The sequence below is a fragment of the Anabrus simplex genome, chromosome 1, assembly GCF_040414725.1.
Source record: "Anabrus simplex isolate iqAnaSimp1 chromosome 1, ASM4041472v1, whole genome shotgun sequence".
In the NCBI taxonomy this organism is placed as follows: Eukaryota; Metazoa; Arthropoda; class Insecta; order Orthoptera; family Tettigoniidae; genus Anabrus; species Anabrus simplex.
In genome coordinates, this window is record NC_090265.1 from 421,572,108 (window position 1) to 421,586,116 (window position 14,009).

Consider the following 14,009-nt stretch of genomic DNA (forward strand, 5'->3'; position numbering starts at 1 on the left):
TCCAAAGGTAGTTCTGCCATTAGCCTCGTCATCTCAACCCCAAAAGACAATACGAGGACGGTTTGAAAAGTTCTCGGAATCACTGCTAGATGTCAGTGCTAGAGCAATGAGGTTCCCGCGCAATAATCACACATCCTTTGTGAGTGAACGTGTGGCGCGTCAGTGCTCTAGCTGCAGGAGTGTAGTAGTGACGACTCTTTGTTGTTGTTCCCGCGTAGTGATTTGTGACTGTACCGGGCGGTACACCTCCACGCCGCTAGTTCAAATATTGCGCCAATTGAAACTCCTCTACAGGAGAAAGCCTGAACTTTAGAAAACTGTATTAACTCAACAGTTTCTCCGAAGATGGCTCTGTGTGAATTTTGATGTGTTTTTGTTTGTCATTGATCAAAAAGTGTGGACGTTCTCTACCAGATGTCTCCACAAAAAAAAAACTATGATCATGCACTCTGGTGCAAAGGAATGAACCTTCTTGAAGAAATTTTGTATTCAAAAGTCGTTGTCTTTACTAAATTTTTGTTCTTTTATTTTTGGGTTGGCAATATTAATCCTTCCTTCCGCCAGGTTTGAACTTAACCAATCCCGAATTTCTTCAATTAATTCTCAGCCAATCCTGTATGTCTTCTTCGATATGGATATGTAGCTCTAAGCTATCCAATAAAGTTGAGGGGGTGTGTCTACTCTTCTTGAAAGGTCTCGAATTTTCCACGAGGGTATAAAAACTGCTGATTTTCTTGTCTCCGGGCCACTAGTATAACATCTAACTCAGTGTGTGGATATGTAACAGGGGGCTGGAAGCGCCCCGTTCTTCAGGCACCAGTTCTTCATCAAGGTAATGGCCTCTTAGCATCTTTATCTCTTGCTAGCTCAGCAGTTTAACTCTCGGGGAAGGTTCGAAACCTTTAATATGTAACCTACCACTTTAAAATGTAAATTCCTTTTTAGTCTATGTAAAAACTACAAATCTCTTTTACTGTAAAGCGGGGATAGAGAGTGCTTTACCCTCTCGAACTCCCCTTCATCTTGAAATTGAGGTGACTAAGTTTTCATAACCGTTTCTACGCTTCCTTAATGTGTTAAGTTTCCTCATACGAGTCACCTCCATAGATTGGGATTAGCCCCTGTATTATCGGCCTAGTGCCTCTTAGGTTTTAATAACTTTTGTGTAGGAGTGCATGTATTCGCCTCCATTCAATTTTGTATTTTGGGCCATTCAGTTAACCCGATGTTTTGTTTTCTTCATGTGAAGGCCCTGTAGGTTGGGTATTAAATGCCCCTGCTTCTTTGTGTGCCTTGAGGGCAGTTAGTAGTAAGGGTTGTTGTGGCCTTTGATAGGCTTGTAAAAATCGAGAGCAGGTCAGCTCTTTGTGGTATTTTGGAAGGTGCCTCTAGGAGGCCTGACATTATTAAGCGGGAGCAAGAGCTCCATATAATGAAGGGGTTTTCTGCCCTTTGTTAAATTGTGGGTGTGAGCTGAGAGCTCAGACTTTGGGGCTTGTAGCCCAGAATTTGTAAAGTTGCTGTGTACCTGATTTAACTGTTGTTATTTGTTGTACGCTCAAAATTCTATGTTACCATTGTTAAGTTTTGAAAATATAACCTTGTTGAAATTTTAATTCATCTTTCGAACTTTTGTAGTTGAGACCTATTCCAGCCCGCACCTTCTTTCACCTCTAACTACCACGGATATCTCCGTAACAGTGACAATGGAAAAAACTGAGATTCGAACAGTGATTAAATACTTTGTAAAGAAAGGTATGAAAGCAAAGGAAATTCATGTCGACTTTCAGAACACACTGGGGGACTCTGCTCCTTCATTTTCAGCTGTTGCCAAGTGGACCAGTGAGTTTAAATTTGGTCGGGAGAGCTTGGATTATCCACGTAGTGGACGGCCAAAAAGTGTTACGACCCCAGAATTTATCGCAAAAGTGCATAAAATGGTCATGGAGGATTGTCAACTGAAATTGTGGGAGATTGCTGAAGCTGTAGGGATGTCTTCTGAATGGGTATATTATATTTTAACCGAAGAATTGGGTATGAAAAATTATCCGCAAGATGGGTGCCGCAGCTCTTGACACTGGACAATAAATGCACCAGATTGGAAATGTCCGAACAAAGTCTGACCCGTTTTCAGTACAACCAACAAGATTTTTTGCACCAGTTTGTGACTACAGATGAAACTTGGGTCCACTACTATACCACAGAGACAAAACAGCAGTCAAAGCAGTGGAAACATGCTGATTCACCACCACCAAAGAAAGCAAAGGCAGTGCGTTCGGCCAGAAAGGTCATGGCCTCAGTTTTCTGGGATGCAAAAGGCATTCTGCTGATAGATTATCTTCCTACTGGCCAAACAATTACGGGGCAATACTATGCAAACCTCCTAGACCAACTACAGGAAAAGATACGCGAAACAAAGCCTGGTTTGGCAAGGAGAAAGGTCATCTTTCATCAGGACAACGCTCCACCGCACACAAGTGTTATTGCCATGGCAAAACTTCATGAACTGGGGTGCGAATTGTTGCCACATCCACCTTATTCACCTGATTTGGCACCATCAGACTTTCATCTATTCCCCAAGCTGAAAATTTTCCTCGGTGGACAGAGATTTTCTACAAGGGAAGAACTGACAGCCGAATTGGAGAGGTATTTTGCAGGCCTGGAGGAATCTCATTTTCGAGATGGGATCAAGGAATTGGAACATCACTAGACCAAATGCATTAGTCTACAGGGAGACTATGTTGGAAAATAAAAGCAGTTCCACCGAGGTAAGATATTGAATTCTAGTACATTCCGAGAACTTTTCAAACCACCTACGTACCACAAATGCGAAGAGGTTCTGGGGAAAAATAAAATGCAATTTTTGGAATCTCCTTTTAAAAATAAAGAAACACATGTTTTTGTTTTCGGAAAATCCACTTAAGGGTAAAAAAACAAGTGAAAAAGTGGAATCCTTTTTCTGAAGATACTTATATCTCAAAAACTGAAGATGTTGCAGATAATGTCTTAGTGCAGTACCAAGGAACGATTAATTTTATCAAATTACGAAATCCATGCAAGCAAAATCGCGGGTAACAGTATTGAATAGAATTGGGCGGAGCTGAACCTTGATGAACACCAACCTCAACATGGAAACTCCCAGAGATACGAGAACTAGACTTCACCTTTGTAGAGGGACAGATGTACATGTCGTGGATCAGCCTCACATACTCCACCGGAACATTCTGGTGTTGCAGTGAAGTCCAAACGATTTCCCTAGGAATGCTGTCAAACGCTTTCTGTAAGTCAGTGAAAACCTTGTGGAGATCCTTGTGAAGTGCACAATGTTTTTCCATCAATATTTGGAGAGTTTGAATTGCATGACTAGTTGAGACTCCACTTGTGAAGCCGCACTGGTTCCTATGGATGTTTATAGTTTTCTTGATGTGATTGGCAATGATACGTTCGCAAATTTTTTATGTGTGTGAGGTGAGTTTAATACCTCTGTAGCTCCCGCTTTCTCTAACATTTCCCTTCTGCTTGAAGATTGGCGAAATTGATCTGGCATGGGTACGCCAGTAAGGATCTTATTAAACATCTTAGTGAACCATTCAATTCCTTCAGTACGCACAACCTTCCACAGCTCAGATGGAATGTTATCAAGTCCTACTATTTTGCCAATCTTCATTTTTGACACATCTGTCTGAATTTCAGTCGGGTTGAACATAGGCACAGGACATTGAAGAGCCGCTATGTCCCTGGGGAATTCTTCATTTCGCAACTCATTGAAATATTCCTGCCAGCAGAGAGATCAGATAATATTCCCGAGTTTCCAAACAGACTAAATTTCTTGATATTCTGCTACCATTAATTGAACAAATGTATAATTACAGTACTCCCTACACAATGGTGTATTTCCAACCCAGTGGAATCTTGCAAACATGAAAACAATTCCTAAAGCATCAAGTGATATACAACATATATCCTATGTGCTCTAAGTAAAGGTCTTGAATGGATCGTTCATGATCAGGTCTGTTCATATCTGCATAAACTTAATACAGTATAATAAACACCTTACCAGTCAGATTAGAGATATTGTAGTGCAGTCTCAGGATTTTTTAGTTACTGTTGACATTCATTGTGTCTCTTTGATTTCAGCAAGGTACAGTATGTGATCAAAAGTATCCGGACACCTGGCTGAACATGAGGTACAAGTTTGTGGCGCTCTCCATCGGTAATGCTGGAATTCAATATGGTGTTGGCCCACCCTTAGCCTTGATGACAGCTTCCACTCTCGCAGGCATACGTTCAGTCAGGTGCTGGAAGGTTGCTTGGGGAATGGCAGCGCATTCTTCACAGAGTGCTGCACTGAGGAGAGGTAGCTATGTCGGTCAGTGAGGACTGGCACGAAGTTGGCGTTCCGAAACATCCTAAAGGTGTTCTGTAGGATTCAGGTCGGGACTCTGTGCAGGCCAATCCATTACAGGGATATTATTGTCGTGTAACCATTCTGCCACAGGCCGTGCATAATGAACAGGTGCTCGATCATGTTGAAAGATGCAATCACCATTCCCGAAGTGCTCTTCAACAGTGGGTAGCAAGAAGGTGCTTAAAACATCAATGTAGGCCTGTGCTGTGATAGTGCTACGCAAAACAATAAGGGGTGTGCAAGCCCCCTCCATGAAAAGCACGTCCACACCATAACACCACCACCTCCGAATTTTACTGTTGCCAGATGACGTTCACCGGGCATTCGCCATACCCACACCCTGCCATCGAATCACCACATTGTGTACCGTGATTCGTCACTCCACACAACGTTTTTCCACCGTTCAATCATCCAATGTTTACGCTCCTTACACCAAACGACGCATCGTTTGGCATTGACCTGCGTGATGTGTGGCTTATGGGCAGCCACTCGACCATGAAATCCAAGTTTTCTCACCTCCCGCCGAACTGTCATAGTACTTGGAGTGGATCCTGATGCAGTTTGGAATTCCTGTGTGACGGTCTGGATAGATGCTTGCCTATTACACATGACGGCCCTCTTCAACTGTTGGTAATCTCTGTCAATCAACAGACGAGGTCGGCCTGTATGCTTTCATGCTGTACGTGTCCTTTCATGTTTCCACTTCACTATCACATCAGAAACAGTGGACCTAGAGATGTTTAGGAGTGTGGAATCTCGCGTACAGACTTCTGACACAAGTGACACCCAATCACCTGACCACGTTCGAAGTATGTGAGTTCCGCGGAGCATCCCATTCTGCTCTCTCACGATGTCTAATGACTACTGAGGTCGCTGATATGGAATACCTGGCAGTAGGTAGCAGCATAATGCACCAAAGATGAAAAACGTATGTGTCCGGGTACACATAGTGTATTTCACTGTTTTCATTATGTGCTCCTTCTTCTAAGCTGTACCACAATGGGTTTTCTAACAGTGCTAGTCAGAAATGTCCAGATATCAAAGAATCCTAACAGTGATAACAGTTGTTCCTACTGGGCATTAGTCAAATCTGGTGTATCACATCTCTTTTTTTTATATATTGTTGTGACAGCTTTACATCATTTGAGTACCGGTATGCAAAATATCATATGTTTGTAAACTTACTTACAGTCTCCTGAAACATATACCCAGGATACTATTCAGAAGATGACTTGAAGATCTTGAAAGATTGTTACAGAGGGCAACTGATCACAATTGGACTCTTAATACCTTGAAAACACAACTCACTTTGATTGGACAAATAATTTTATTCAATTCTGTTGTTGTGTAAAACTTACCTCCTGTTTTAATCAATAATGTTATTTTTCCAAACAGTAGTTCGGTCAAAAACCTGAGCATGTTAATGGATAACACACTACCTTGCACTGAATACATAGGGATTATTATCTATAAAGCTGCCTTTATTATTCATCAACTTAATAGAAATATGCATGCCAATAAATATTCAAAAGCTACTTGTACATTACCTCATACTACTTGCATTGGAGTATGGCTGAACATTAAAATTCAACATATACAGAATGCTTGTATTAGATTAATTCTTGACATCCGTAGAGATGATCATGTACAGTAACATCTAATTTATTCAACTTCATTGACTTATATTAAAAGAGAGAAGAATACGGGCAGTAGCATTATTAACATCAAATATTTTTTTAAATCCTCCCCTTATCTACAGTATATTCTGCATTCTCTTGAATGGAAAATATGATTGGCACAGCAGATTCTCACAGAAAACAATGCAGATACCACACCACTGCACAACCAACTATAATAAATCCTTTACTTGCTGTCTACAAATTATATGTAAATATGAAAGCTTATACCACTCAGTAGTAAGGAGACACCGTAATATTTCTTTATGAAATATTATATACTGTTACCAGTCACAAGTTTTATTAAAATTAATTTCACAGCACATTTCAGACTTTGCTCTATTGTCAGGTGGTGAAACCTGGTGGCATTTCATCTACATAAGCATGAAAATCAATAATTGCTACACATACACATGTCACAGGACATGAAGTATCGAATATACAAAATTATCTCACCATTTTACTCATACTCATCCAAAAGGGATAAAACGGAATATTTTAGAAACTCTAGACATTTATAGATATCAATATTAAGCTTTAGCAATAACTGTATATTCCTGAAACGACACACACCTGTATTTGACCCAACATAAAGCAGTAGTGAAAGAATGTTCAGAACTTTGTAAATAAAAGTACTATAATAATAATAATTTCGTTTGACTATTTCTAGCCGAGTGCAGCCTTGTTAGGCAGACCCTCCGATTAGGGTGGGCAGCATCTGCCATGGGTAGGTAACTGCGTGTTACTGTGGTGGACGATAGTGTTATGTGTGGTGTGTGAGTTGCAGGGATGTTGGGGACGGCACAAACATTCAGCCCCCGGGCCATTGAAATTAACCAATGAAGGTTAAAATCCCCGACCTGGCCAGGAATCGAACCCGGGACCCTCTGATCCGAAGGCCAGTACGCTGGCCATTCAGCCAACGAGTCGGACAATAAAACTACTGTTTCTGTTACTTCATTTGCTTAACATATTGTGCCTACTGGAATGTCATTGCTAACTTTGTTCCTGTACATGTTAAGAATGAGGCTAAACTAAGGATGTAAAGATAAAAGTGATGTATGCTCTACTAATTCATATAAAAATGCAAGCTCATTAAATAAATTAACTATAATTTTCTAAAATATGAGTAATATGTATTGAATTCCAGAGAATTATAAAGCAACAATATAAAAGCCATGACACATCAGGATCTAAAATACAAACTAAAAAATCAAAAGGAAAAATAACGAAAATAGAAGAAGAGTGTGAAAAACTATCATACTGGTAATCGGTTACTTAAAGAAAGAAATTCAAACTGTATTTTTATACAGAAACTGTACTTGCAAATCATAGTTTAATTTACTAAGTAAGAGATGTTTCTTAGTTGTATAATCCATTGGCATCAGTTTCTTATTAAGCAGATTCAAATCAAGCAATAAAATCAAAACAATATCAAGGGTATTGAGATGTTATGGTATAGACATCCCTTCCTTAGTCTACATATTTCATACCAAGCTAATATATTTCTCTTTTTATTTGATCAGGATGTCAAGTGTTTCGAGAGGGCTTACAGCAACACCTTTATATAGGGAGCGGAGAGGTAACTATGTAAATTTTAGTTCAAGCATACTAAATCTACCATTAATGCATTATGTTACTTATTTTGTTTTAATCTTTTCTTTGTGTAACAAAAATTTAACATCTACATATTTTTGTACTCACTACTAGGTCATAGCAATCACAGCCTCTTTTCAAGAAAATCTTGAAGATTCTTTCATTTTCACTATTTACTGAATAATGTGCTTTATTTAACTTCAAAGACTCATTTCTCTTTTCTTGTTTATTTGAAATTAATTTTCATGTCTTTTTTCTGTCGTTTAATCTCTTTCTAAAACAAATGTATTATTCATTCACTTTTAAAGAGTGGAATGGTTTTGCGATGTAAAGAAATAAGAATTATTGCAACCAGTGTAATAGTCTAGGAAGTTTAGATCTAAAACTTGTTAGTAAGTATAAAATATCTTTGAAAGTGGTATCCCCACTGTACTAAGACCTCAACTGAGGTTGTACAAAGGGCACTAGGAAAGTTTTGCAATGTGAGTGAATGCTTTAGACTTTTTCAAAATAATTTCCACCACACTCAGTACACTTCTCCACATGTTGAAACCAGTCACTGAACCAACTCTGCCACTTTTCTTAGGTTACATGTGCACACTCTTGATCCGATGCTGCCAGAAGCTCCTCATCGGATGAAAAACGCCACCCTTTCAGCTTCATCTTCCCTTCTGGGAAGAGTGCGAAGTCACTTGTGGCAAGATCAGGACTGTATGGAGGATGATCAAGCACAGTCAACCCTGATCTGGCAAGAAAATCCATTGTTACATTAGCACGATGTGCTGGAGCAGTGTCGTGATGCAAGAGCCAAGTGTTGAGTCGTGACCTTGGACGGAGCTGCTTGAGAGCCTGGATGACCTGAGGCAAACAAGTCTCACTGTACCACTTCGCAGTAACTGTCCTTTGTGTTTCTAGCACAACCCGAGTCAGGATGCCCTGTTTAGTGAAGAATACTGCAAGCATCCTTTTCTTCACTGACCTTGACTTTCGCACAGTTACAAGAGTACCCTCATCTTCAAACAGCCACACCTTGTTCTGGGATTTTGTTGGGACATCGTAATAATAAAGCCAAATTTTGTCACCTGTAACGATGTTATTGATGTTATGCGAAGTCCCATTTTCAAACTGTTTTAGCATTCTTTGGTACCATTTCACTCGATGTGCCCTTTGTTCCTCTGAAAGTGAATGGGGCACCCAAAGAGAACAAACCTTTCTAACATGTAGAATTGAATGAATAGCTGGTGCAGGGATGTGGAGGGTCTCTTCTACCTGCCAATATGTCAACCGCCTCTCTTGCTGCAACATTTTCCTCACAGCTTTGTTTTCCTCACTGACTGATTCAGACAGTCGCCCAGAACGAGGATCGTCTTCAACCCCAAAATTTCCCCTCTGGAACTCTTTGTATCAGCGGAAAATTGTTTTCCGATGTGGACAGTCTTTCCCCAGCACAGGAGTCATTTCCTCCAGGCATTTGTCAACAATTAATTCACGAGCAAAATTGTAGATGATAATTGCGCAATATTCACCTTTAGACCACACGGACATCTTAACTAGCTTTCACTCCCACTGCTTGGTAACAACTGGTATGAAGGTCGCGCATGCTGTCTTCTAGACCGGTTTTCACCCCTCTTTTCATTCTTCACCATAATAAGGGTGTCCAGCCAACCGTCTTTGCGTATTGCAAAACTTTCCTAGTGCCCTTTGTACCAGGAAGGGCATCCAGCCATAAAAATGCGCCATATAATTTTGTCTCACCTCATCCCTGACCCTATATCGGGACATGGTACTAAGGGATAGAGATACATATGTCCCCACTGTACTAGTAGCCTATAATGAAAGTGACTATAAATAGGGGGCCTGAATAATGCTTGGGCATCTTCTGGTAGTGATGTACTGCTATTTGGATATCACTGAATTCAAGGATAGCTGTATCAAACTTACCCAGATAAACACCATTAAATCAGGAAGTCATCTGTATATTAACAGATGAGACTGAAGAACTGATGAGATTTCTGACACAGCCATCCTTCTGTTAAGTGAAAGGGAGGAGAAAGGAAATATGTCAGCTGTTTTAACAGCAGATCACTAGAGTCAAAAGATGAGATACAGTAGATACAACTTTCAGGAAATATTGATGGAAGATGTAAAATATGCACATGACAGTATCCTTATACTTACAATTTAATTAAGGAAACAGCTGATATGCTTCAGGAAAACATTCTGCAAACTGGAAATAAAGAAGACCTAAAGTAGGTCCTGAAAGAAGGAAGGGAATGTATTGTGCAGGTGGTCAGGATCCTTAAAATAAAATAACTACTGAGAGATGTAGCATATTTTACAACTTAATTTCTTAAAGCTACAATTTATGGTCATGTACAAGCTCATTCGAGGTTCAATTTTCCACTTCATGCAGTTTTTACTCATGAACTCAAATGACCACACAGGACTCTGACTTGTCAAACTCCTACTCTCCAACAGAACATCTCACTGTGCAGCCTCGTTCCCTGAGCAGTTCACTCAACAACTAACATGCTATCTTGAACTCTGTGTAGTCATCTTGACTGTCTCGCTCCTTGCTGATGCACTCTCGAATAACTTGCTCAGGACTAGCTGACTGCCTCGCACTCACTCGCGACGGACTCAAGACTGTAGTTTCACTCTTTTATAGGTCGGTGGAAGTTTCTAGATAAAGAATTTTGCTGTTTCCACTTCCATATCATTCTGGGTGCATATCCATTTCTAACTAGCTCTAGCATCTTCATAGGAGCTTGGGCAACTTCCTTATCGCATACCTCAACAATTCACTGGGGCTAATGTTTTGCTCACCTCTAGCCCTCCCCCCTGCTAGTTGGCAGATGCAGAATGGGTTTCGGCCCATAAGTGGCCACAGCTGGTCCGTGGTCCAACAGCTCTGCACTCTGACCGGCCATCCGAGCAGAGGAGGGGTGGCCACGGCTCTACCATGGTCCTACACCTCTGCATTCGGGAGTCGGAACAGGGCTAGACGTCACAGCTGACCCCAGCCGTCGGCTGTCCTGAGAATGATTTTCCATTCTCCTACACTAAAGTGAATGCCGGGACATTTCCCAATATAGGCCATGGCCGCCAACCCCCTTACCTTCTCCGTGCATCTCCTTCACCGTAACAAATCTCCTGGCCTGAGAGGTGGCGTCACCATCAAAGAGGCCCACCTCTCCCTTTAGGAGAGGAATGAAAACGTAGTAGTAGTAGTAGTAGTAGTAGTAGCAGTAGTGGTGGTAGTAGTAGTGGCAGCAGCAGCAGCAGTAGTAGTAGTAGTAGTAGTAGTAGTAGTAGTAGTAGTAGTACCCTTGTCCGCATCTCTTTCTGCCAGTCCCCTCATCCTCAGCTGTTATTGTCACAGTTTATAAGAAAAGAAAGAAATGATCATGGAAGAAATAAGTGCACACATGAAGAGAAATAGAAAAGGAAGAAAAAGAGATCTTCACTCTTATGGACCCAGTACTAAGAACTGAGAAAAGTGTTTTTGCTAGAGAAGTCAGCTAATTATTGGGAACACATGGGTCAGGAAGAAAGGTGGTAAGATTACCAGGTATGGATTGGGGGAAAGAAAATTTAAATCCTTGATTGGCTAAATTTAAATTAATAAATAGTATTATATCACCTCTGAGGAGACCTTTTGAAGTGGTGTTCTTTATGCAGTCTTCTTACTGATTTTTAACATTTTGATTGTGCTGTTTTCTGGTAGTGATAGAGAAACTCTTCTGGACAGCATCTAAAGTTGGATACTTAATTTTTCAATAGGCACTGAGTGAACCTCCAGCTGTCTGCAACGTGCTGATATTAACACATTGAATACCGGCATATTTGTAATGTGTTAACTGAGGTTTTAAGTCATATTTTGAGTCTTCATAACTTCAACAATTTTTGAGCTAAATGTATTATTATTTTTGTATCCAAAACTATTATTATCTGTCTCAGCACTGAACTTGTTTGGTTCTTTTATTTTTGACATTGAAATATTAAAGAAGGCCAGTTTATTTATCATGTTCTTGAGCTTTTTTTTTTTTCATTTTCAAATCGTATATACTGTAATTATTTTTTCATATTCATTTCTAACATTGTTGCATTAGTATTAAAATGTTGTCTAAAAAAAACCGAGCTCGATAGCTGCAGTCGCTTAAGTGCGGCCAGTATCCAGTATTCGGGAGATAGTGGGTTCGAACCTCACTGTCGGCAGCCCTGAAGATGGTTTTCCGTGGTTTCCCATTTTCACACCAGGCAAATGGTGGGGCTGTACTTTAATTAAGGCTACGGTCGCTTCCTTCCTACTCCTAGCCCTTCCCTGTCCTATCGTCGCCATAAGACCTATCTGTGTTGGTGCGACATAAAGCAACTTGCACACAGATACTAAAAGAAAAAATGTGATTGGTAAATATAATCCTCTTTCTGCGGTTCCAAGGAAGAAAATTTTGACTTTGTGTGATGAAGTTCGAAATATTTGGGTAAACTGAGACACGTATTGCAGCTTTCACATTACCATTGCATCATTTTCCTTGATTTATAACTGTTAGGTTCTTCAGTCTGTCAAAACTAATTTATGAAAAAACAAATTTATAAACTACCTTAAAAAGGAAAACATATGGTAACAGAATTATACCTGTAAAAGTCAACTTAATTAAAATAGAATAGCTAGTTTATAAATTTGTTTATTCAACAGACTGTACCTAACAGTTATAAATTAACTGAGTCAAAAATGAAAAGAAATGGCATCAGATATCACAAACAACAAAAAATCCCTTTCCCTGATGATTGTTTTCCAGTCTCTCTTAATGATTTGTCTGAGCAGACTTTGCACACTCTTGTAGATCTTGCCATATGTTCTGTTCATCAGGGTTTTTATTGTGCTATTGCTCAGAGAATTAAGACACCATGATGCCATTGTAACAGATTGTTAACAACAAGTGGATTCTTCTTCATCATCATCTTCTTCAAATAGTTAGTTCATTCCTATCTCGATATCATGGAGTTGGGCAGGCCACCAGCTGAACTTGTAGCTTTTTGGCCTGTGATAGTGACTTTATTATTATTTATTGTATGTATTGTACATACATATTATTATTCTTTGTTATTGGTGGTTTGGCATAGGCGCAACTGCAAGCCGCAGCATGGCCCCCAGAGCGGGCCCCCATCCAACCTGCCATAGTTGACCCCTGCTACTTCCCTGTTTATTGGTTAATAATTGGATACATTTGGTTGATATTTTTACATTTTTACACTTGTTGTTAATTTCTTGAAGTTGAGTCTATTTATTTCTTCTTTTATCAAGAGTACTGAGCACTGTTTTCATTTGAACATTATGTTCATTTTAAATAATTTTAGAATATGTGGGCAAATATAACAAAAAGTGGTATTGTGCCTAATGTCTTGGCACATGAAACATAAACAAAATACATTAACTTAAATGAACAGGTATTACATTAAAGAAAATTAAATTGATCGTATGATAAGAATGTATTGTACAATCATAATATAGAAAAGGAAATAAAATATTTACAACATTTGCTATACAAGGTGTCCAGTTTAATGGTATATTAATATAAAGTTTAATAACTTGAGAAATAATGGAAAGATTTATTGATGGTTTATTTTTACAAGGAGGGTAACTGAAATTGTTTTCTGTGTTCACTTGCAGCAGGTGGTACCGTGTGTGCATGCACATAACTGCATTGTTCACGAGAAATGTGCGCACCATTAGCCATGTGGACTCCACAGCAGAAGGAGTTCTGTGTGCTTTCTCTCATGGAGCTAAAATCTGTTACAGTGATGCAATGTAGATTTCGGCATGAGTAAGGACTGTGACCAACTGACGATGTTCCCACTTACGTAACAATCAAGAAATGGGACAGGCGCCTTTGGGAATCTGGGAGCATGCTGTCGATGTCAGGTCACCACGCCAAGTGCGCAGTTCCACAGAGTACTGTTGAATTAATCCATGAGTCCTTCTAGCTAGCTATTTGTTTTACGTCGCACCGACACAGATAGGTCTTTGGCAACGATGGGATAGGAAAGGCCTAGAAAGTGGAAGGAAGCGGCCGTGGCCTTATTCAAGGTACAGCCCCGGCATTTGCCTGGTGTGAAAATGGGAAACCACGGAAAACCATTTTCAGGGCTGCCGACAGTGGGGCTCGAACCCACTATCTGCCGATAACTGGATACTGGCCGCACTTAAGCGACTGCAGCTATCGAGCTCGGTCGTGAGTCCTTCAAGCGGAACCGTCGTGAGTCAGTCCAATGAACAAGTAAGCAGTTACAGTTGCCTCGTTCGACAGTACATGATGTCGTTCATA

The 14,009-nt window shown here is 40.1% G+C and overlaps 1 protein-coding gene across 1 annotated transcript in view; it reads left to right on the forward strand.

Moving 5' to 3' along the window:
* LOC136871708 (uncharacterized) overlaps positions 1–14,009 on the forward strand; it is a 245,700-nt gene that overhangs the window by 150,673 nt on the left and 81,018 nt on the right. The window contains exon 14 of the mRNA XM_068227141.1: positions 7,611–7,666. Coding sequence (XP_068083242.1) covers positions 7,611–7,666 — 56 coding nt within the window. The remainder of the gene's footprint in view (positions 1–7,610; positions 7,667–14,009) is intronic.